Consider the following 24,364-nt stretch of genomic DNA (forward strand, 5'->3'; position numbering starts at 1 on the left):
ACCTGACTGTCAAAATGCCCACACTGCCCTCTTGGATCTTAGTGGGTTCATTCTTCTGTCCAGGACAGACATACCGACTGCGCCAGCCGAGACCTGCCTTCTGCCCGCTCCTGCCGCTCTGCATTGATTGCTGCGGTGCCCTATGGAGTTGCACAGACTACAAGATAGGTGGAATTCGGTGCAGCACAAGACATTCACACTGCTGCTGAGTAGCAGGAGTGGCTTGTATTACGCAGCCGTAAGTCTTACGAACATGAGGTTTGGCATTAGAGTACTTTGGTGTCACCTCTGTAACTGTTCTTCACGATGAGAAGAGAAGATAGTAGTGGCACAACCAGAAATTACTTTTCTAAGATGCTCCTCTGCTTTAGCAACAAGAAGATTTAGCCTTTTTTTGCAAATAGATGGTTCATTAAACACACAATTTCTAGGTTTTAAAGTAAAGCCAGCATCACCCAAATCCTCCTGTACTACAGAACCTTGGTTCACTCCTAGAGCCAGGGATCATCTGGCACAATTAGAGTCAAACCTTGGGAAGAACACAAAAAAGGAAAAAAGGAGAACAGGATTTTGCAATGACCAAATCTGTATTAGCATTATTGATAAGTAGTATAACAGTAGTGATAGTACGTGTAAGTGAGAGGTGAACTCACTAGGTTTAACCAGCTTCTGCCTGGGGAAAGAGCATGGGCAAGCCCCCTCCAGCCGTTACAGCCCTTTGCTCTTTATTCCCCTCAATCCAGAGCTGCCTCCCACTCCTGCCTCCTTCACACCGCCCACTCTTCTCCACTCAACATTTTCATTGCAGGCTTGTACTTTTTTATCCAGTCAGACTTAAAACTTCCAACTCCACTTCCAGCCACAAGTCCTTCTCATCTTTCCAGCCCAGTTTCCTTCCAGCTCTTGTTATTTAACAAGCCCTGCTCTCCGCAGGCCTAGCTTCTCGTACTTCCCCTCCCCACGCTGCACTCCCATAGTCCATAACAGGCAGCCAGCACCCTCCCCACACATACAGCTCTTTCTGTCTTTATATACTTAAAACCTCTCTGTGAACTTCAAAGACTCCCAAGAGTTGCTGGAAACCAGCACACAGCTCGGCTCCCTGCCCTTCGTTCTGACATCAACCCCTAGTCCGTGTGCTGGAGCACACTGAGCTCCAAGTCGCAGAGACATGCTCAGGGATGGCAGTATTTAGGATAGAGAAACTGAAGGACAACCCTTGATGTGCCAGCTAACGTTTTTCTCAAAGGCTTGTCATGCGGTCAGAAGGCAGAATGTTGACACAAAGCACACATTGCGAGTCCCCCCGACAGAGCAGCCAAAATACTGCAAGGAGCCTGCAATCACTTCTAACACTGCAGGACAAAAAAGCTTCCCTCTGCTTGCTGTCTACAGCATCTGGATTCCTTTCCTCGCCTGCCCAGATCAACCAGTTAAATTTGAGGCACAGTTATAAACCACAGAAAAGCAGATATCCCAGCTGGGGGGCATTGTGCGACTCCATCAGTCGTGACTATAGCCATGGTCCAGCACCACTTATTACACCGGGGTCTTGGCTGCTTCCAGCCCTGTGAGACAGCCAAAGTTTGAACCTGTTCTGGGAAAAGTTCATTCACCGGTTGGAATCCCATGGCAACTTACAAAGCAATTCTCAGCTGTCAGCCTGCCCGTGCCTCGGGTTTTTTCCCCATAATGACTTGAATTTTCTCTATTTGGGCAAGTCCTGGGATGGCACCAGCTCTCCCCACCATCAGTCTCACCTACCTTACAGCCTGGCCTCATCTGGAGAAGGTGCAATTTGTAGTCTCATAGCTGAAAGTCACAGACGATAAGGTCAGCTGAGCTCTCACGTGGCCAAGAGCCACAGTCTGTACGGTCAACAAGACCCACGTACTCGCTTCTCAGAGGTCTTTTCACAGTCCATAGCAATAGGCCATTAAGAATGAACTATAACAACGCATACTGGTGAACAGGCTGCTCAAGCTGATGAAAGGTTTACATTTCTATACATATTAAAAAAACAGGAAGATGAACATATCTACAAATAGGTAGAAAAGATTTGTCTTCCTGTACACGCCTTAGCCTTTACAGTAGATACAAAAGAAACCTGAAGGAAGATCTTGCAACAGTCTCTCATCCAAATTTTCCAAGGTGCTGAGACCCATCACAACATGCTTGAACAACATCTTGGTAAAGAAACAAAACTTTATTTTGTAAAAGTTGGAGAAAATGTTTAAAAAACAAGCAAGTGAGGAGCTGTAAATAAGGTAAAACACTATCTCCAAATAGCAAACAAACCCCATCCCCGCCCCAGCTCTGATATAACACTCCCAAAGCAAGAACAGACTGTAGCCTGTGCTTCGGCAGAGGACAGCTGGAGTTCAGAGCACGTGCCAGGCATCGTCCCGCTGCTGGTGAGGGCTGTCCTTGCTGGAGGCTGGGGTGGTACGTCCAGATATCCCTAAGCACCAAGGGAGACCGCAGAGCTCAGACTTCCCCGGGAGGCAATAAGCATGCTGCCACCACAAACCCTGATGATGACAACCCCTAACCACCAAAGAGAAGGAATAACCCGTCAAGAGGAACCATCCGTCACCACCACAAAACAAGGATGTTTGCACACTATTGTCCACATTCAAGTGAAGAACAGGAGCCAGTCTGGAGCTCCCTGGAAGACCTCACACACTAGGGCTGAAATCCATGCCCAGGATAGTCCTATTCAGCAGTTACTGAAGTTTTTCTATTGCCATGATATTTGTTCACCCCAGAACTCAGAACACATTTGCCTTGTCAGACAGAAAAGCAAAACCCCAAATAATTTTTAAGATTTATAGTGGAGGGAGAGGGGAAGGAGGGAAGAAAACCAGGAAGCTGGAGCACAGCCAAAGAGTATCTTCCAGTGGATCCTGAGCGAAGTTCAAGACCAAAGCAGCCGGTATCTGAACGCTGAGGAGGAGTGGGACCTCTTCTCTTTGCTCGGCCACTCCAGAGGTGCTTTTCCGCAGGCTTTAGCTCCCTCTGTGGGACTGTGGGATGATCCTGCACCTGCTCAAAAGGAAGCACAGTTAAAATCCAGGACTGACCCATCTTCCTGCAGCCAGTCTGCGCAGGTTTGCCCTGACCCAGGACAACAGGCTCGCTGCAGCTCAAGCCACGGGGACATCACCTTGCAGCAGCTGGCAACAGGCATGAGGGACCCATTCCTAAAGTACAGCCAGGTACCCCAACCTCAGCCACCTTCAGAAACATCCGAGTTCAAATTCTCCAGTCCTGACAGGACGGAGTTCAGTCATCTTCAGACAAGTGAGGCTGCAGGGAGAACTTCCCACGCGTACCAGCACAGGGGCTATTGCCGATAGCTGGCCTTTACAAACCAGCCCACTTCCCTGAACCCCTGGGAGCTTGACGTGTAATTCTGTCAAGCTGCACATTCCTCCAAAAGCCTTTATCAGAGCTCTGTTATGGAAAAAGGCAAACTGAGAACAAGGAATCTATTTTGATCACTTTATTGGTTTTATTTGGGGGTGGGGGGGGCGGTGTTTGTGGTGTTTTGGTTTGTTTTCCCTTAAGCCAAGTTGGTGACAATTTTACTTCCTGTCTTCAGGCCTGGCTCCAAAAAACTGAACACAGCACAATTCTAAGTCTCATAAAATTTAAGATTTACTGTCCTGCCTTTCTGCAGGAAGTTTTTAACATAGCTCTTCTTCCCAAGCCATGTGGGATTATCATGAGGTTGAGCTAAAGGTTGCTACTTAGCTTTTAGAAGTTTAAAAAAGCCTTTTGAAAGAAGGAAAAACCTCTTGAAGTGATCTACGCCAGAGATAAGATGCTTGCATCTACCCTTCAAAGGCTCAAGGGATGCTGAAGAGCTGAGCCCCTCACAGCCCCACGAAATGGGCTAATGAGCTCCGGAGGGCTCCACCTTCCCATGTTTACACAGCCTGTGTACAAGGGGGCTTAAATATATTAATATAATAATAAAGTTAATGCCAAGTCTTCAATTCAGGAAAAAACAGGACTCGCCTCTGCCTATAGTCCCATGAGATCACTATCATTTAACTGTTCGGCATGCTGTTAAGATGACTAAAATTAAACTAATAAGAGCAGCTTTTGAACAGCTGGGTGCCTGGAGCAGTGGAAGCCTGACAGCTGCCCTCTCTCCCCCAGGCAATTCATGAGGCTCCTCTTCTTTTTGCAAAAACTTAAAAAGAACTGTCAACCGATTTTAAAAAATCCTTTGGTTTTTTGAGCTTTGTGGTCTGGGAGGACAAGACACAGATGTACATGAGAGAGGTTACTCAGAGACCTACCACACCCAAGACACAGCTAGCTTTCCAGGGTGCTCAGCCCCTGCTGCGCCCAGCACCCAGGCAGGCTTGTGCCTTTCGCACTCAGCCCTTTTGACGGGGGGTGACCTGCAGGGCAAGTGTAACTGCAGAAGTACACAGGGCTTCATACCCTTCCTGAAGGGGCTGCAGTTCCAGCACATCACAGCTTACACTTACCCCAGCAGTCAGGACAGCTGCTCTGGTTCTTGCCTCCTTCAGCTGCACTCTGCTACTGAAGAGAGTGCTATCAATATCTGCTTCACAGACAGCAGCCCTCAGACAGCACCCCACCCGCTCTCACATGGATTAAGTCTTGACACCCCTGCGTGCTCTGCAACTATCACTCATGAGGTCAAGTGCAAGGAGACAAGACGCTTACACAACTAGACCAAAGCAAGGGCATCAGGGTCCAGTTTGTACCTGAAATGATGAACAGCTTTGTCAAGCTTTTGCTCCCATATACATTTTCTACATAAGCTTGGATGAACCACCTTCCGTTTTCTTTTTACAACAATCAGCAGCAGGGACTGCACTGCCTTTGAGGAATACTTGAGGCACTAAATACATTTGAACCGTACAGTACCCAAGAAAAGTATGTGTGCATGGTATTTTACATCAGAAGGAGCCACTAATTCCTCTTCTTCAGTTTTCACTGGTGTTCTGTCCTTGCGGGCCAGACAGCACTGCAGTCTGTTTCCTCATTTTACAGGCTTGAGTAACAGACACCACCCCAGCTCGCAGGGAACAGGAGCGGATCAGTTCTATAAATGGTTTCACCCCAAAGGAGCACGACGGGGAGCTGCTGCAGACTCCGACAGGGAAGCCCCGCAGCGGCAACCTACCCCTCTGTCAACTGCTCACTGATAGCCGCTCCCCAGCCCTCGCACCGTGAAGCTGTGCCCAGGCAGGGCAGGAGGAAAGGCTCACACTGGATCTTTACCAAGAAAGAAGAGATCAACACCGAGATGTAGGCAGCCCAGGCTCAGGTGCTGGAAAGCAGGGGTTTCGTCCGCTCAGGGCCTGGCACATCCTTGTTCTTGGGGGGTTCGGGGCGCTGCCGGTAGCTGTTTGATCTTTGCAAAGGCCAATCCAACTCATCGCAGTGGCAACAGCAAATGGAGGAAAACAGCCGAGTCCGGACCACCCGCGTACAGAGGACAAACATAATACAGTTGGCACCTCCTTGGAACGTGTTACCAATTCCCTGCAAGGGCAAGAGAGGAATTAACCAGTGCTGTTCCTACAGGCACCCCCCAGCGAAGAGCAAACACCGTGTCAGGCCAGCTACAGTACTGCCCAACTGCCAGGCAGCAACTTCCACCTAAATGAGAAAAATAGGTTCAGAAAAATCAACCTTGCACCAAACAGCAGACCAGATGGCAGCTGTGGGTTGCCGTTTCTACAGCCCGGGCTAGGGGAGGAGCAGGCTGAGCCCTGCTGAAGGACAGACACCCAGTATTCCTGGTCTGAGCCTGCTTTTCCTACAAGCAGCCGGCATTGCCCAACACTCCTATTGCAGTTATTCCCTGTAGCCACTAGATGCTGCTGAAATAGCTATTGCTGAGCATCCCAGACAGCGCTTGCCAGCAGGGAGCAAGAGTTCTTCCAACACGCATGCTTTGCTAGTATGCACTGCATCCAGGCACAAAAAAGTGATATTAAGAGCAACAAAGCCTTATCTCCCTCCCAGATCCTCCTTCTAATGCATTTCCTAGCAAATACTTACATGCAGGACAACCAGGACTGAATTTTGCACTGCAGGGGAGTTACAGAGGGTCAGAATGAATCGCACAGTGCTCCAGATGCGGAGGATGATAAAGATGACAGGGATGAGAATCAACTTCTTATCTGCTATGGAAGTCCGGGGCTGAAATGCAGGTGCTCTTGAGAGAATGGGGCGATACTCTGAGAGCGCTGCGTGCTTCCATGGAGGGTGGGAGGGAGACAAAAACGTGAACAAAAAGCTACATACATTGGACATTTAGCTCCAGGGATTCTTTCCAAAGCAAACTAAACTTTTGCATCTTGTGGGAAGTTAACAGGGACACAGTTATGAGCGCCCATCTTCATCCACATTCTGCCCTTGCTAACGCAAGCATTCCTGCTGAAGCCAAGGAGTGGCAAATAAAGGATATCCAGCCCTTATCAGAGTCCCACTAAAGCTTTATATTAACAAACATCACTAAGTAGTTGCCAAGAAACCAGGTCATAACAATATAAAAAAAAATAAAGCAGTGCTCCATGAAATAGTTTTGCTGGGCCAGTGGCCTGGCCCCATTGCTGCTGGCTTTACTGCTGTGTAAATGCATGGCTAAGGGTTTGGCCTTGGGAAGGCCTCTTGAGATAGATATAGATAGAGATATATAGATATATATATACTCACACACACATATACGGAGAGAAGTCTGGCTCATCCTTCTCAAACTGCTCAAACTTTTGGCCTTCAACACAGCCACAGCCAGCTCCACAAGGAATTTATGCCCATGTGAACCAGTCTTTCAGTATGTTTGTGTAGAGCCTGCTGCCTGGTGTCTGACCGTACACTGTCAGCAATGGGCTTCCATAGATTTGGACAAGCCAGCAAACCCCTCTATATCAGCACATATAAAAAAAATCAGGGATCTGTGCCCTGGATCGTGGTGGCTGGAGGTGTAAGGCCGATGAGACCTTCCTACGGTAGAAGCTGCTGGATGCACTCAGATTCCTGGATGGGGGGAACAGATCAACACAGCACAGAGCAGCTGCTGGGATACACAATGCTGAATACCAGGATGTTAACGTGGGTGAAGAGATTAGATCTCAGGATAGCTGACCTGCAGAAAACTACTCCTCCTACCATCAGGGCTACAGAGCACACACAGCTTTGATGCGTAGTGTTCTCCTTCACTCCCGTACTCCCAGTCCTGACACTTTATTTCCTCCAGAACAGAGCTGTATGACAACACTGCGCAGTGGCCTGAGCCAAACCCCACCGAGGGCTTTCCGTGCAGCTTCCCATCCACTCCCATGAAGTCTTTTCCATTTGGAAAGCCCCTAGTACACACCCTGTGTGTCCCCTGCAACAGCCACCTCCATAATTTCTCCTGCCTCCAGGCTGTGCAGGAGCCACTCCTGCAAAACCCACTTCAGCCATTAATACGGCCCAAACCCAGCCCTGGTTGCCTATTGCTCTCCCTTGGAAGTGGGAGACCTCCTGCAGCAAAGAGGCTTAGCAAGCAGGCTACCAGGCTTGGCAGAATCCCTAGTGACAAGAAGATGCTCCAGTCCAGAAAGCCCCGCGTGCTGCTGCGCCAGCCCTCAGACCCCCGTGAAGAGAACAGCGAGGGCTGCCTGCCCTCAGCGCTGCTCCTGCACGAGGGCCAGGGCTGGAGCGGGGAGGGGAGAGCCGCGTGCCCAAGAATCCCTGGCAGAGCAGGAGGGAAGGAGCCTGGCCGGGTGGCCGGTCGGGTTTCCAGGCAGTCACACTGCTATCTTTGACAGCTGCTGGAACACAGCGTCCTGTCTGATTTATGTCAGGCGATGGTGACGGGCACTAGCAAACCCTTCCCACCTCCCCTTTCCCAGGACCCTTAGGGCTGCTTAGGACTACGTTGTTTTTCAACTTGTCTGCAGGACCCTGCCCTCACCTAACTGTGTTCATCCCCAACTACAACTGCCATAGCTGCACCACAGCAAGCAGGTTTGCAGTGGCAGCATTTTCCAGAAGGACATCTGTCCAGATGGGGGGCTTTTTCCCCTAATACAACTTAGAGAAAGAAGGACTCTCCAGATGTAGTTCCTTCTGCTACTCTTGATCGAGATTTCTCTATTATGCAAATGTCCGAGACGCCTGGATTCTTTGGGTTCACAAGGAACAGCAGTAAATAAGCCTCTGAATTCTGAAACCCTCCTAGGACAGGGTGCCTTCCCATACCGCATATGCATATGGTGCCTAATGCTATAGTGCCCAGACTCCCAAATGGGGCTTTACACTGCTAGTACAAAACAGGCACTCATAAATGCAAACTATCATTAGGGATCCTAAAATGACCGAGGTTAGGTATGTCCAGATGCCAAACTCAGGCTTGGTACGCGTGGAACTGTGGAAGACTGATTAAAGCTCAATTTTGCCCTTCACATCCTCTTTCAGTTCTTACTGTAGGATTTCCATTTCACTCATGTACATCCCATAACCTCTTAAGTTTTCAAAAGGCTTTTACATTCTTCTTGTGCTAAGTCATCGTGTAATGATGCTGCAGGCTGCTCAATCAGGTGTACTGCTTCTCCCAGCGGTGGGTGCATTTCAGCAGTATATGAAGCAATTCCTGCCTGCGTAGCTGCTAAATATGCAGCAAAATCTTCAGAGCATGGGAGGATATAATCACATAGCAGGTCTGTAACCTAAGCTGAAAGCAGCAAAATACTCACCGCTCTATTAATGTGCTTCTTGATGAGAATGTAGAGCACTGGCAAAGTCACATAGGCCAGTATCTCCCAAACTTTCCCCGTTAATAACATCCACAAGACCCGATCCTCTGCATCCAAGTTGACCCAACACCAGCCCACAGAAACATTGGAGGCATCATAGCCAATCTTCTTCAGAGCAACGGCAGCCACCGTAATGCCAAGGGGGACTCCCCAGCTGAGGAAAGAACATGAAGAGTAAGGTTAAGCCAAGAACATACTCAGTTTAGTCCTTCCACACCCCAGGGAAAATGGGTGACAAACCAAGGGATTCTTCACCAGACAGGAGGCCAATACCCATTCCAGAACATCAAACACTCCTGCATCAGGCTTAAGGGAAGCGACTGACAAAGAGAGATTTGACAACATATGAATGCGGACTGCAAATCCACTTCTTAGGGACCCACTCTAGGAACTGGGATCCCCAGTCCTGAAGGGCAGATGCATAATGATGTGCTACATCCTGAACTGGAACCTGGCCCGCACAGCAAGCCGTCAGGGTCCAGCGAGGTGAACAGGAGACATCCCACCTACTCCCCTTCTCCCATTCCCTCCTGGATACAGGTGAGGTCGAGGATTCGACAAGGCCAGAGCATCGTACAGTGTGACTATCCTGTAGGACCCAGCCGTGCAAGAGCGAGCTGGCTGATTCGCAGCTTTCAGAACACAAGCAACCACATCCCACATTCCGATTCCTAAGTGACACTTGGCACAATGGACCAGCACACAAAGAAATCCACAACTTTATGCCATCAGGGTTTGTTTTGTTTTTAAATGGCGGTGTAGTCAATATTTTAGGAGCAAAAAGATAATTTCTGAAACACAAAGGGCAAGTTTCTTCCCAAGGAAAAACACCGGCAGTAACAGCAAAAAGCAAAGAGTCATCATATTCACTTAATTTGGAGCTGTGTTTTGACTTTGGCTTCTCTCTTGACAGCAGAGGCAAATACAGGGAAGCATTTAGAAGAAAAATAACTGTGGTGACACACGTTAAGTTACTCAGCAGCTTGGGCTGCCCACAAAAAACCATGAGCAAGAACCAAAAAATTCCCTAAGCCCAAATGTAAATTAGTCAGCCCCTTCCTGGGTGCTGTTAACACCCAGGACTCTACAGGCCTGCCCTAGCGTATGACGTACAACACAACTGAAATCCTGCCCTGCATCCAACTGAGAGCACCACCTGCCTTTCCCGTATCCATCCTCAGAGAAAGGTTCTGTGGAGCCTTAAGAGGGACAAGGGACATTGCCCCAATAAATGGCACAAGTGCTCCAGAGCGCTCAGACTGAGCTCGCAGCGTAACCCTCCCGGTCTCCCCAGATGCAAAGAAAACAAAGGCATTACTGTATTGCTCTCCTTACCCTCCTGGTTCACACTCGTCTTTCACAGGCAGCCTGGAGCAGCTGCAGAGAACGTGAAAAGGATCTTCCTCCTAAAATCTGTTTCACATGCCTCAGACTACGTAGGCAAAAGCAGTTGCCTAGGCCAGATTATCTGAAATTCCAGAGCCCAATTGAAAAATCAGAGATAATCCCATGATATTAGATCTCAAAAATACCTCATTTCCTACTCTTAAATAATGTCGGGGCTCACTTACAAAACTAAACAAGTGTAAATATAACGCTGTAAAAAAATTCAGAGTCCTCCTTTCAGCGTGTCTAGAACATTTTGTTTCAACGTTCGGTTCAGAACAGCCAGTGCTCACCCAAGCCAGTGCTGTTACCGAAGAACGGCCCTGCTGCAGGAAGCCCTCCCCGTGCTATTATTATCGGAGCAGGCTTCCCGAAAGCATTCCAAACATCACCACCACCACGAAAGCTTCTACACAACTCAAGACTCAGTTTGGTAAAAATGATGATTTGCCTGAAACAAAGGCTTACAGATGCAAAGACATTCAAATTTCCGTACACTTGGAAGAGCTGGCCACTAAGGTAAAGAATTCAAGGGAACTGGCACTTGCTTAGAGAAACCACATTAAGGCACAGAAGCACAAATGAGTCCAGCACCAAGAAAAAGGAAGTGTATTAAAAACTAATTTGCCAAAATAGCGATCTCCATGGTGACCTGAAACCGAAAGAGAATTATATGAGAAGATAAACCCAGGTCAAATTGCGAGGCATGGATATAGAAGAGAGCAGCATAAGCACATACTGGCACAGTGAGAGAGGCCACAGTAGGAAATAACAGAGCCCTAGGCAAGGGACTTAAAAAATCTTCAGGTATCTAACTAGTAAAAGGAAGAATGTGGAAGACCACTGCCACACCTCAGGCAGTTAATTTTCGCTGAAATAGTGTATGGGGATCAGATGGCTATTACAACTAACACCAAGGACAAAGGATTACAAACTCAAAGTGAAGTCAGAGAGAATGTAGAAAGTAAACAGACATTTCAGCGAACTTCTTCAACTCCATTTTAGAAAACTGGGAAGGAGAACTGAGAGTAGTGATTCGATTATTCTTAAGAACCCCTAAATGACAGATTTCCAAGGACTAGAAAATATCAATGTTATATACCCATCCAGAAGAATAGAGGAACAGAAGAATCACAGTATTACACACCCAAGGCATATGTAAAAACTGGAATAAAAAGGATCCAAGATAACACAGAGGGAGAAAGCAAAGACAATGCAGTTATATAGGCTGGGCCTCTCAAAAGCACACTTGAGTCTAAACACAATCAATGGGGGAGAGAAGGGAAAGAAGGCGACTCGTGCATCTCTCAGAAGGCTGGCCATCCCGTCTCTAAGGCACGTACAACAGTAGTTGTTTCCCCAGCATAGCCCCCAGCAATCTATTGATAAAAATACATACAGCCTGGCATAACTCTCTACATTAACACCAATGCTGCATTTATACAAGGTAGGACAAGGACCTTTAAACTATAGCAGCGTACAGCTCAAGTTGTGTTGGTTTTCTTGTCCTCAGGATGCCCGGGTCAGATTGCTTAATACCACATTTGATTTACGCTGCACAGCTGCTTTTTTTCCCCAGAGGCTCGTAGGAGCAGGGAAGACTCGCAGTCACCTGCCTGCACAGGTTAGACAACAAGCCATCCTACCAGCAAGCCTGCAGGCAATTCCTTCTGGGGAGAGGGATTTTTACTCTGTAAGAGGAAAAAAAAAATAAAAAATCAGTCTTCTGGATATACCAGCCAATTTCAGGAAAGAGCTTTGAGCATACATTGGAAGCAGAACTCCAGACCAAATCTGCTCCAATTCAATTTTTTTCCTTTTTTTTTAATCCACTCAAACGTTAAACTGAGTTTGCAGTACCAAAGTACCAACTTCTGGTACCAAGCAGAGACTCCTCCCAGAGAAGCCCGCAAGAATGTAAAAGCTAAGGCACCAGCAGTCAGGTAGCTCACACTTTGGTCGGCCTGACCGACAAGCTTTTATAAACGAAACGATAAAGCCACAGCAAATTTCAAGAGCTCCCTGCACCTTACAGGCAACACTTAGGGACTGATGTCCAGTTTGAAATTTAGCACTGTCACAATCACGCACGAGGCAGCCCACTGAGGACCCAGATGTACAGCACAGCAGCACACGGAAGGATCCCCAGGTACTCCATGGACACGCATATATATGCATGGTTATAAACATATATATATATATAAGTGCATGCACACACTCTACACACACGCTCTCTCTATATATAACCACACACACTTTTTTCATACATGTATATAAAAGCATATGTGCTTATAGCCATCTGCATAGCCTGATGATAAAATGCAAATACTTCAGAGTTTGACAGCCATTGCGATCAACAGCAAAGCAAGAAACAATCCCAAGGTGGGTTCTGGTCCATCCCTCCCCCCGGGCTTGGATCAGCTACCCTCACAGCAAAGATGACATTATCCATCTAAATGATACTTGATATTTAGAAAACCAGAACAAGTGAGGCAGCCTGGAAATTTACACTCTGGATGCCAGAACTTACACCTAACAACTACATAAATATTTTCAAAGCTAACTGTAAGCTTGTTTTCAAAACACATCTGAGCTCAACCCAAGTTTAAAAACAAACCAGAGCCTGTAGTTCTCCAGTCCAGCAGCAGCAAAGGTGGATGTGTTACCACATGAATGAATAAGGACCAAACCTGTTTGACAGGTGACATCCTCATTTCCCTAAAAGAAGACTGCAGGTACTGACTTCTAACATATATTTCATCAGCTCCACTCAGCCAAAGAACAAACAGTCTCTGGTTATACTCATCATCAAAAGAGCATTCATCCTTACAAACACTTGCCCCTTATGAGTAACTGCTTGTGAAGGATAGGAAGCAGGCATGACAAACCTCCCTCCTGCCTCGAATCCCTCCCAGGGCGGCTCTCGGGATGACTCTTTGCACAATGGTCGCTGCATGACTGCGTTAACAACCCACGAAGCGAGGAGGCGGGGGGGAATCCCAGGCTCTTGCCTAGATAAAAATACTGGAAACTTATCTTTAAACCCTTCAAGCATCACGGGCCCTTTGCCGCCTTTCCTTCTGCCCTAGACCGGTCTCCCCCACCTACCTTCAGCAATGAATGTCAGAACTGCTGCAACCGATAGGAAAAGATATAGTCCTTATCTGCCTGGTACTGAAAGATTTTTAGGCTACCAGCCCCACGGATAGCCAGTAGGACTTTGAAGCACTGAAAAGAGCAAGGGGGAGCCATCTCCAAGCATTATGCCCAGAATTTGATTTTATGATCGAGTTCTCGGGTAATGATAAAAGTGCGGGGAAGGAAAGAAGGAAGATGTGTCACAAGGGGACGGGCAGAGAACAGGTCCTCACTTGTTTTCTCTGGCTTCTCATACAGATCATAAAGCAGCAAGAAGCTTTAAACACTGGCTCTGCACAAAATGGGAATCATTTACAAAGCAGAACCCAGCAACAGGTCTTTGATGAAAGCTACCTGTATTGCCCTTTAAACAGAGCAAGTGGAACTGATGGATACCAAGAACAGAAGATAGCATTTTATTTTTACTGCGAAGACCTGAAAATAAACCTAGCAAATTCACCCAGAGGAAGTTCAGTTTGAACACTCCCTTCCTCTCTATCGTAACATTAGAGCAATCTTTCAGGATTTTTACAGTTTTAAAAGAGCGCACAGATTACGGCCGACATTATTTTAGTGAATCTGCCTGTTTCTTTCCGCACTTTGTAGCCGACGAGGCTGAGAAGCATTAAACCAGATGGAGAAGTTAAAGTACAGACAAAGGCCACGCAACAAGTGATTAGCAGACAGGAAAATTACAAATAGGCCAGATTTGCATCAGCTCTTTGATGTAGCCTGATGCAGACAGCATGCCCATAAAGAAGTCAGACTCCTTTTTTCTGTTCCTTAAGCACCATGTGGCTCTTTACTGGCACTCCGTCCTCTCCGTAATTCTTACGGCGCAACTCCCTGTTCACTTGAAATGAAATAACCTAACAAACGCCACTGTCTCGCTGCAGCTTATTTCAGCTGCACCTCCCTGGCGCACCCCGATGCACACGCCGTCACCTCAGGCTTCCCCACGTGCAGAGCGTGCCGTCAGGCAATAACCAGAACAGGTAGGGCAGGAATTGAAATTCCTCCCCAGTTCGCACTTAGCCGTAATGTCTTTCTCCAGCCCACCCTTACCCAGGCTCAACTCTAATTCAATCGTCTCCCAAATCATGCTGTTTGAAAATAAAAGGTGACAAATATTCAACTAAGAAACCAAAGAAAATTCAGCACTTGCCCTGATGGCTTTTTTTTTTTTTTTTTTTTTTTAAACCAGATCATTCCTCTTATAATTTACTGCAAAACCCTGGCAGCACAGAGGACTGAAGGATCACTGTTTTGCTCCGGGTGGAAGCAGCACATGATTCCACAAGCTCAAATTGCATAATGAAAGCTCTTACTAAACATGATGTGGAAAATCAGCTCGCTAAACAGCAGAAACTGAGACATAAAGCTATGGTCTGTTTTGCCTTGCTTTCAATCAAACATGCCAAAACCACCTTCAGAGTGCTTTTCTAGCAGCCTCCTCGCTTGTAAGCTACGTTCTCCTACAAATATTGAATTACAGCAACCAGCCTGGGGAAAGGGGAAGGATCCACAGAGCAGGCTGCCGCCGGGCAGTCGGGGAGCTCTGGGAACAGACCCCAAACACAGGAGTTTTGGCAGCAGCGACAGGTACTGCAAACACGAGTTTCGTGATGCTATTTCTAGGACATCGGAGCAGACTGTGGAGGGAAAGCAGAAGCCAGGATTTTCAGAGTCTTTATCTCTTGCCAGAGATTCTTCTATGTGACCTTAAGCAAGTAATTTTTAAGTTTTCCACGTCTCTATTTCTTCACTTGTGAGGCAAGGGGGGAAATAAACAGGGCTGTTTAGTTAAAAGACAGCAAAATCCCTGTTTTAAAGGAACTTGAGAAGGACACGCTATCCTTAAGAAAAGAGCAGGCGACTCGAGCAACCATCCAAGCGCTTCACCGCGGAGGGGAGCGTGCCGCAGGCAGCGGCGGGGGCTCCTGGGCACGGGGTGGGTGCCCGCGGGGTCCGCACCTCGCGCTCTCCCGGGAAGGGTGGGCAGCACCCACCTCACGGCATGGAAGCAGCAGAGCAAGCCTGGGCCTGTGGGCGAGCCCCTCACGATGGTGATATAGAGGTAGAAGGCAATGGCCATGGTCCAGAAGAAGGAGCTGGTGTTGGAGAAGGTGGACAGGGCGCCCTGCAGCACGCAGTCCCAGGAGGTCCTGTCGAAGTCCTGTAGCACCCCGTAGAAGTACGAGAGGGCTGAGAGGAGGTCCGCCAGCGACAGATAGAGCAGGAGCTGGCGGGGACGGGTCCGCAGCTCCGGCCACAGGGCATGGGTGCAAACCAGCAGGCTGGATCCCAGGAAGGAGAGCACGCAGGAGACCAGCACGACCCCCCGCTCGGAGGCGTACAGCTGGGTGGGGGGCAGCGGCCCGGGCATGCCGCAGGCAGGCACCAGCGGGCGGCACCGGGCCCGGAGGAGCCGCGGGAGGCCGGGAGGGGAGGCGAAGCCCCGCGGCGCCCCGGGCCGCGCTGCCGAGCGGGGCGGGGATGGGATGGGGAAGGCGGGGGGCGGCCCGGGAGCGGCGGGGCGGGGCGGAGCGGCGGGAGCCCCCCCCCCCCTCGGCGGCCCGGCCCCCGCAGCTCCGCGGGGAGAAAAGCCACCTTTTCTCCTTTAAATAATAATAAAAAAACCCAACAAACCAAATCTTCCCCCAGGAGAGCGCCCAGCTCCCAGCGTTCCCGAGGCTCCGTACCTCGGCGCTCCGCAGGGCGCTCGGGCTGCCGGGGTGGAGGCTGCCGTCGGGCCCCCGTCCTGCCCCGGCCCCGTCCTCGCCGTCCGCATCCTGCGCCTCGCTGCACGCCAGCGCCGGCCCCTGCGGCACCCGCCACCTGTCAAGCAGAAAGCCATAAGCAGGCACGACAGAGCATTCACTACCACATAAAACAGATTTTACATTCCTGTCGGTAAGAAAGTCCTTCCCCCCCCCCCCCCCCCCCCCCCAAGAACCGGCAAGTGGAAAGCCTCTCCTTCTTTGCTTGACTTCCCTGACACTTCGCTGGCTTCCACACACCGGCTCGTACCTCAGAGCTTTGATGTGGACAGCCATCTGCTCAGCCTCCAAAGGAGATGGTTATTGTCTCAGGTGTCTTGTTCTCTGTTTAATCATTTCCCAGCTACCTAGCCATGAAGGATCCCTGCTAAACTCAGTTTTTAACATGGTTTATTCTGACCTGTAAAACCAGGTGCCTTATCCCCCACCCAAGCTTCTCTCAGCACCCTGAAGCCATCTAACACACCCTAGAAAACACATCTGACAAATATCTTAAAAAAACATTAATTATTTAGAGTTTGCATATCACTTTTGGCCATGGTGTCCTTTCAGTTTTATATTCCCATCTTCCAAATTGAGAAAGGGTTCCTCTCAACATTTTAAATCACTTCTTTTGACCAGTCTTGTATTTAGAACACACCATTTTACAACTAAGTTTTTCCAGGATAGCTAATATTTAATTGAACTCTATTTTTACATTTTTGCCACTTCACTAAAAAAAAAAATTGCACTTTTTAAAAAAACAAACCTGCATTCCCCTCAGATGTATCAGAGGGCCACTACTGCTTACATGTTTTCTTTAAGAGCAGGTTTTCCCATTTTTCCACTGCAGCAATTTCTTCTTCCACTACTCTGCTGCACAGCTGTGTTCAAAACCTGCAGCCAGTTCCACAGCCTCCTTACGCTTTTGATGATCTTCATCTGGCTTTGACTTTAAGTTCAAATCCAATTTTCTAAGGAGCCCTGGAAGCCCTGGGCATACATCAGGCTGTCAGGGTAAGTCTTCACAGCCACTCTGCCAGTTCACAAAGAGCTTTTCACTAACATTCCCCTATGCCTGGGCTACCCAGGATTGGGTGCCGGCTCTGAATGAAGTCCTCAGAGCTTTTTATCAGACTGAATTAAATGAGTTTTGCCACAGCACGAAAGGGGCCGCATGGGTCAGCACGCAGAGCACCCCACAAATGAGCCATCTTACAGTTGCCTTTCCTGGGCGATCCAAACACACGGCTGCTGAGATTCACCTCCAAGGACAAGTCACACCGACGCTTTCCAAGAAGTTGCTGGAACGTCAGAGCTTTTTAAAATTCTCTTTACTAAGTCTCCAGCTATATCCAGGCTTGGTGTGCTGCTTCTTGGTCACCTTGATGCAGCTGTCATTTGCTCTGTTAAAGTTACTTATTTTGGAAACAAGTTCTTCTTTCTATGTATCTTTTTGACTTTCACCACTCAGTTAAACTTCAGGCAGGCAGGCTTTTACATTTAGAAGTTTATTTTGGAGCCTGATGCCCTCTGCGTATTCTTTATAGGAAAAGGAAGTTGCAGCAACTTGCATTTCCCCTGAACACAATCTGACACTAATAGCTTTTTTTTAAACTAATCGTTATTCCAGGCTTTCTTTAGCTACCATCTGACCCAAAAAACCCCACGAGACAAAACTTGGTCAAGGCTGCGTTCCCAGTTGCTGCTCTGAGATATTCTTGGCTTCTTCCTTGTTCTTTGGTTTCCCTTTCCCCGCTTTCACAGCCCAAGACACTCGCCCATTTATCACAAACATCCAGACAAACCACTTCATCAAATACCCGGCCTTTTGAGTGTTGCTTTTATTTTGGGGTGATGGATGTGGCTCTGCAACAGAGCTTAATTAAGTCTTGCAAGATAGTTGTTTATTTCCACAACTTACGATGACCTGACAAACTACTTTTTTGGAACTGGAAAGAAGGGAATATCTGAATCACAACCACAAGTTAGTAGAAATGCAAATTCTGGTTTTGTCTCAATTCCCTGAGAGATGTATCTTTCCCTTAGCAATCAAAGAAATAGGACAGGCATAGGATCCTCTGCTGGATCTCTCCCTATTTTCTAAAAATAGGAATATGGTAAATCTATACACAAGTCATCACTCAATAGCAGGGCATGCATAAAGAGTCAGTGCTTCAAAACTGAGCAATAAGAGGCAGGTAACTTCTTACTAAATATTCCTACTGCCTTTCATTTTCTTGACATCTGCCTGTGCAAGACATCCACCACCCACCATCTCTGTGGCATTCCTGTAATCTTGATATTGTTACCTTCTACTTGCAGGCTAGCGGTGCAGCTGGCTCTGCCCAGGCACATTCCTACCTTCAGTCCCATGGAATCTGCAGCTGTCCGGAGAACGGAAATATTTGGAAGCTGCCCAAAGATACATGGCCATGCAAAGGCAGTGTTGTGTGTAGCTCAGAGGGGAGAGAAGTAAAAGTCTAAGCAACCAGCTTGTCACAAAGCAACATCCAAAATGAAAATTCTCCTTTGAGAATTTCACCTTCAGAGGCTCTTAAAGCACAGGGGGGTGAAGCAACCTGGTATTTGGTAGAAAGACACAGAAAATCTTTTTTCCTGACTTGAATTCATCTCACCAACTAGTAAAAGAGCTTTCTGACACACAGGCTACACTCTGCATCTTACAAAGCATCAGTTGAGCTGTAACTCCATAAATTTACCTCCATGTGAGATAGAATATACTGACATAACCTTTTTAAAAAAAAGCTTCAATAAGAATATACTGACATAACCTTTTTTAAAAAAAAAAGCTTCAATAAGAAGTTTTCACTTTGCCTTTGCAGCTGGCTAGGAAGCTGGGCTGAGTCGTAGTTCTCAGTTAACTGGGAACCTGGTTATATGCCTTAGGGCCTTTAAGTGATTGTTAGGGGCTGAGACCCCCCCAGTACCTCTGCATATCACAGAGGCAATGCTTGCTTGCCTAGTACCATGTTACTCCCCCGATTTTGTGCCAGACCAGCGAGACAGTTTTTATCAGAGATGAAGACGCTTCATGGAAAAAGTACATGAGCAAAAGTTCTCTTCTCATTCTCTTACTCCCCTGATGTGCTCGAAGGCCAACTCTGGGTTCACCAGGGAGAGCGGAGTCAGGACTGCTCCCGAACAACAGAGACTATTTCACATCACAGCTTCAGAGCACACACATGCGAGGAAGAAGAGACTTAGCACCATTTATAGCTGTTTGTTTCTGATACCTAGCCAAGAGAATCCAAGCTCCCTTTACCACATTCACTTTAAGGCCACAGACATAATTACAACAGAATAATCTCTGACTCCCCAGTGCCAACTGCCAGCATAACCACCCATCCTCACTACCCACAAGAGGTCACTGCTGTTCCAGGCAGTAACATTTTCACCATTGTTCCGACCTAACAAGAGCTTCTCTGCCATATCTCTCTCTGATGAAGGCAGATGGCTCTAACACCAGCAGATGTACCTTGGTCACCTCTTGCCATCCCTGCATCACACCCACAGCTTAGACAGAAGCAGTTTCAAGTAGGAGCCTGGAAAAAAGTAGCGACCTATTTCATTGCACCCATTAAAAAAAAGTAGATGTGTACTGAAATAACCAGAAAAAATAAAATAAAAAAAATCAACCATTAGAGGCTCAGTTTGGGCAAAAACCCTTTAATGTTTTGGTTTTCAAATCACCATGCAGCTCCTCTCAAGGAAGGCAGTACAACTGCTTCTTGTACTCAGTAGCCTCTCAGGGCTCAGCCTGGCAGCACCAAGACACCCAGCTCCCACCCACCTTCTGCAAGGAATGCAAAATTAAATGCATCGTGCATAATTTTTCACTGACACAGATCTTCTGCATAGCCTGGCTATGCCCATGCAAGACACTATGTATATATGAAAACATCTAGTCAAGAGTTAACAAACCTGATTCTCTGGAAACATAACCCTAACCCTGGAATCGTAGCACAATAAAAAAAGCTAGCCAACAGTTTCACCAGCACCTGAGCTCTTCATTTCCAGGAGAACAAGACCATTTTTCTAATTTTTAAATGGACCATTTTCTAATCATCACCTGATCCTGAGGTTCACTGCATCAGCTGAAAGGAAGCCAGGGAAGCATGGTTCAGAGAAGGCTTCTGAGACACGAAAATCCTCATGTTTGTCCTTTGTTGCCTTTTCTAGCATGTGACAAAAAAAAATATCTACATTTCTAGCAGTCCTGGCACAGATTAATTAAGGACCTAATCCTTGACTTTATTAACCCCATCCATTCCATTTTAGACACTAATACAGACAGCTTTTGATATAGTATTAATGAAAGACATTAGGGCTGCTCAAGAAATTCCAAAATGATCACTGACAGCCTTCATAACAATTCCTCAGTAGCTGCCCCCTCCAGGCAACAACTTCATATAGACTTAGAATCAAGCAAAAAAACCCACAAGGAAATACGTTCCCTACATATCTACCAAGAACGCTAAGAAACAAGGCAGTCAAATAGGTGCAGACACTATAGCCAACTCTCATGTTGCTGCTCTTCTCAGAAAAATAGCTTTCAGAGATTTGAAAGGTTTTATTTGGCAAACACTGGGGTCAAGACAGCTCTGTAACAAGTACAACTAGGTACTACCATGTCGAGTAGGAGGAATCTGACGTTCACGTGTGAAGAGTCACGCTGGAAGCTGGGTGCAGCGGGAGGCCATTTTACATACGGAGAACAGACTTTCTGGAAGCAGAACTGCAATACACGTAGAAGTACACAGAGCCCATACAGTAATTTGGAGCTAAACCAGCTACGTACTGCTTTCCTTGACTCTCCTTGTGTGGGAAACTACAAAGCGAAGTTTCATATTCCTATTTTATCTTGATTATGCAAGACCAAATACTGTGCCTTTCTCTGCTGCTACTTTTACATTAATTACCCACCATTCTCCTGCTTCCCGTCCCTCTGTCGTTCAACAGTGAGACAGAAGTAAGCCCTCCGAGGCAGGCAGGCCTGCTTTCAGTGTCCGAGTACTAACTTTGGCATGTTAGCTGTAACTCCAACCTGGCTGCTCATGATTCTCAAGAGTGAAATATGCAGTCCCCTTATCTTCCTTAACCAGCCCAACATGACAGGCGACTGTTGCAGTAACAAACTTTCAGCTGTTGGCAGGCTCCGCATTGGGATAGAAGAATGGCCCTAAGGCAAGTACAACAGTGGAGAAACCTGCTGCATCAGGATGCGCCTGGGATTTATGCAGTCCATCTCCAGTGCACGAGAACCGCAGAGCAGAGAGTGCGTATGCAACTGCTGGAACAGGACACATGCATCACTTACCAGCAGAGCACTATTCTGGATCTCTTTAGCCAGACCAATGGCTTTTCTTTTCATCAAGAAGAGATGCTTAGTCATTTTAAGCAGTTTTCCAGTAACATCAAAAACGTGTAGTCAGGCTGCAGAGATCACACAAGAATTCAAGCCAGCGACTCTCAAAAAAGCCACGAGCAATGAGAATCTTTTGCAGGCAGAATGTAATTAGTTACAGTGCTGGAATCAAGCCAGCACAATCAATAAATTAAAGTATGCTCCAAGTGTTGCGATAGCTTTTAATTTCAAATTTAAATTAGGAGATTAATATGGGATATTCCTTCATGCTGTGGCTGCATGGAGAAAAATAAAGTTATTAATATTGTACATTCACAATTAAACACAGTATGCCATGAACAAAAAAAATATTATATTTGAGACCTGGTCTTAAGGTCACCCAGTTCAGACTCAAGTATGGAGCAGTAGCACTTTGGGAAGGGGCACTTGCACAGAATACAAAGAGGTGCTCTTTGGAGTGATCGTCATGGCAATCTTTCAATGCTATTTTTTTTAGCCATTCTCATTACCTATAATAGAAATGTATGGACTGCATCTCTTGTATTTAGTAGCAGGAAAATAGGCCAAATAGTATTTTGGGGGTGTAGTTCTTACAGTAAGTTGAATTTGAGGCATACACTCTACTTTGCAACAGAACCGTCTGCCTACAGCCTGTAGTTTTAACACATATGAGACAGGAATGTAAAGGCTAGTAATGAGACCCTCAAGTAGGAAAAGTCATGAAGCACGTCAGCTTCCCTGGTTACTGAGCTAGAAGCCTCACTCAAGTTATTTCACACAAGTTATTTGAAACAGATGAAGTGCGAAGCAGCAAAGCAACAATTCTGCTAAAGGGAAAGGGTGCAACAGAGCCCAGGAGACTATTTCTTTCATTGACACAAGGACACCCAACACCTACAGTCCAGAATCCAAATATGACCCTGAAAATGGGTTGTAAAACACCGTATCATACTCCTCACCCTCCCTCTTTGAAGGCAGACATAAAATTTGTGTTAAATGATTTTAACTCTCTATGCGTGGGTGCTGACTGCTCAGGTCCCAGCAGACCAGTGCACAGCCACTACCATTCATCCAGCTAAGGGGTCAGTCGTGGTCACATTCCCAACGCAAAACTCCAGAATGACTTGGTATTCAACAAGGCTGCTCGCATCGTGCTTCTTTCCCAGGTAGCAAAGAGCACATTTAACAGAACTATTTGAAATACAGTGCCCACACATTTACAGAAGCTAACTGGATGGTTAGTCACGACTAGCCATCCTGGTTTAAGCACTACTGCAACGTTATGTACAGGAAACATGAAGAGCAGAACATTATCTTATAACCTGTAATTCAAACTCACTGACTTTATTAATACAGGTGAAGTTGCTCAGCAATTACATGCTAAGTGAGCCAGGTCAAACCCCACATTTGTCACCCCAACCACATTCCAGTCATTGCATCAGGTCCATCCAGCCAACGCCCAGCTCGGACTCAAGTATGGAGCAGTGGCACTTTGGGAAAGGGATTTACACAGAATAAAGAGGCAGTCTCCGTGGTGATCTTCGCGGCAATCTTCCAGTGATTTTTTTGGCTATTCTCATTACCTGTAACACACCCTGTTTCTCCCCAAAAAGCCTGGAACTGATGGCCATCTTTGGCTTCATAACGAGGAAAAAACCTGAGAGTAAAAAGCCATAGAAAAGTAGTATTTTATCAGGAAATCTGATGTATAGCTCAAAACATGTCTCGTGACAAATATCCTGCAAAGGCAGAGATGAAGTTTCAGAAGATTTGCAACGGAAGGATACCATACTCCCTTCTGGCCACCCATTATCGTCTGAGTGCAGAACTTATACAGACAGTTCATGAAGTTTCACAGCTCGCTGTAATTGGTGCAATCATGTTCATGTCTGAGAAAAAAAGGCATACAGAAGTGTGGGCAAGCAAAGTCATAGTTTCTTTTAAATAGGGTTGGAGCTCCAGTGTCTCTGGATTATGACACCCAACTCATGCCAAGTCAGTGAGGGCCATAGAGAAGAGACAAAACGAACTTGGTCTGATCAAAATTAATGTAAGCTCTTCTCCTCTGTGAGTACTGGAAGTTTAAACAAGATTTAGGCAAGGTCTTTTCTTCTTCCAAGGTTGGGGTGCTCTTGCATTTCCTCCCTTAGAACGATCCCATATCATAGATTTGTCCTTTCCATAAATCCTCCTTGCCTCTCTCTTATCCACACAAGGCAAGAAGTAATGTCTCATTGCATAACTGAAATCTAATTAATTCTTCCCCAGAAAGATCAGCTAAGTTTTTGGGCACCTGACTTCATGTATTTGCAATACACAGCTGCTGACCAGCACCCAGGAGAAGTAGTGACTACAGATGAGTTGCTCCCATGCTAGGTTCAAAGCCAAGTTGGCTTGTCTTTACCAGCCTGAGATTGAGGCTCAGAAGAATTCTTCCTAAAAGCAGGCCCTTCTCCCAATATCTAGTGTTGCATTTTTGCAGTGTTACTAACAATAGTGGTATTTTACTCTCAGGAAGATGCATATGGGAAGAACAAAGAAAGAGCAAAACAACTTGCAACATGTTTCTCTTCTCTTTTCTTCACCTCCTCTCTGATGCAGTGACCACATCGTCAAGCATCCTGTGGCATTTCTCACATTAGCCCTCCGCTCCATCAGACACCCCAAGCTCCGGTGCAACACCGTACACCTGGGCGGCATCCCAACCTGGATCCCCATCCACCTCTCAAGCCAGGGAGATGAGGCAGGCCCAACAATGTGTAGCACTTCTAGGGCAGTATACTTGCTGATTGCTTCCTTGACTATTGTTCACAACAACCAGCTAAGACACTGCCAAAGAAACACTCACAGCTGGCATCACGCAAGGAGGGAAGTGAGGGCAGGTTGTTCGAGCTCCT

General features: G+C 46.9%; 1 protein-coding gene across 4 annotated transcripts; it reads right to left on the reverse strand.

The window, feature by feature from the left end:
• Window positions 1-2,187: 2,187 nt before the first annotated feature.
• Window positions 2,188-17,087, reverse strand: GPR157 (G protein-coupled receptor 157). Of its 4 annotated transcripts, none has more exons than XR_014230020.1 (7): window positions 16,890-17,087; window positions 16,022-16,157; window positions 15,329-15,495; window positions 8,736-8,949; window positions 6,055-6,249; window positions 4,506-5,532; window positions 2,188-3,045 (listed from the first exon to the last, which is right to left on the reverse strand). XR_014230020.1 is itself a non-coding variant. In XM_082328727.1 (7 exons), exons 1-6 carry the CDS (start codon window positions 17,018-17,020, stop codon window positions 5,311-5,313), a joined length of 1,065 nt encoding a protein of 354 aa, XP_082184853.1. In that variant the 5' UTR covers window positions 17,021-17,087; the 3' UTR covers window positions 2,188-3,048; window positions 5,269-5,310. The 4 variants fall into 4 exon arrangements, 3 of the variants coding, with proteins under 3 accessions (XP_082184853.1, XP_082184852.1, XP_082184854.1); XM_082328727.1 differs by having other exon boundaries at window positions 2,188-3,048; window positions 5,269-5,532; XM_082328726.1 differs by having other exon boundaries at window positions 5,269-5,532; window positions 16,890-17,085.
• Window positions 17,088-24,364: the final 7,277 nt, after the last annotated feature.

This window comes from Platalea leucorodia (genome assembly GCF_965183815.1).
Source record: "Platalea leucorodia genome assembly, chromosome: 17".
In the NCBI taxonomy this organism is placed as follows: Eukaryota; Metazoa; Chordata; class Aves; order Pelecaniformes; family Threskiornithidae; genus Platalea; species Platalea leucorodia.

Coding starts and splice junctions, on each gene's coding strand:
- GPR157 (XM_082328727.1), bottom strand. CDS start 17,020: ATGAAGATCATCAAAAGCGTAAGGAGGCTGTGGAACTGGCTGCAGGTT. Junction 16,158..16,889: donor CCTGCTCTTAAAGAAAACAT/GTAAGCAGTAGT, acceptor TCTGCTTGACAG/GTGGCGGGTGCCGCAGGGGC. Junction 5,533..6,054: donor CAGTCCTGGTTGTCCTGCAT/GTAAGTATTTGC, acceptor TTGCCCTTGCAG/GGAATTGGTAACACGTTCCA.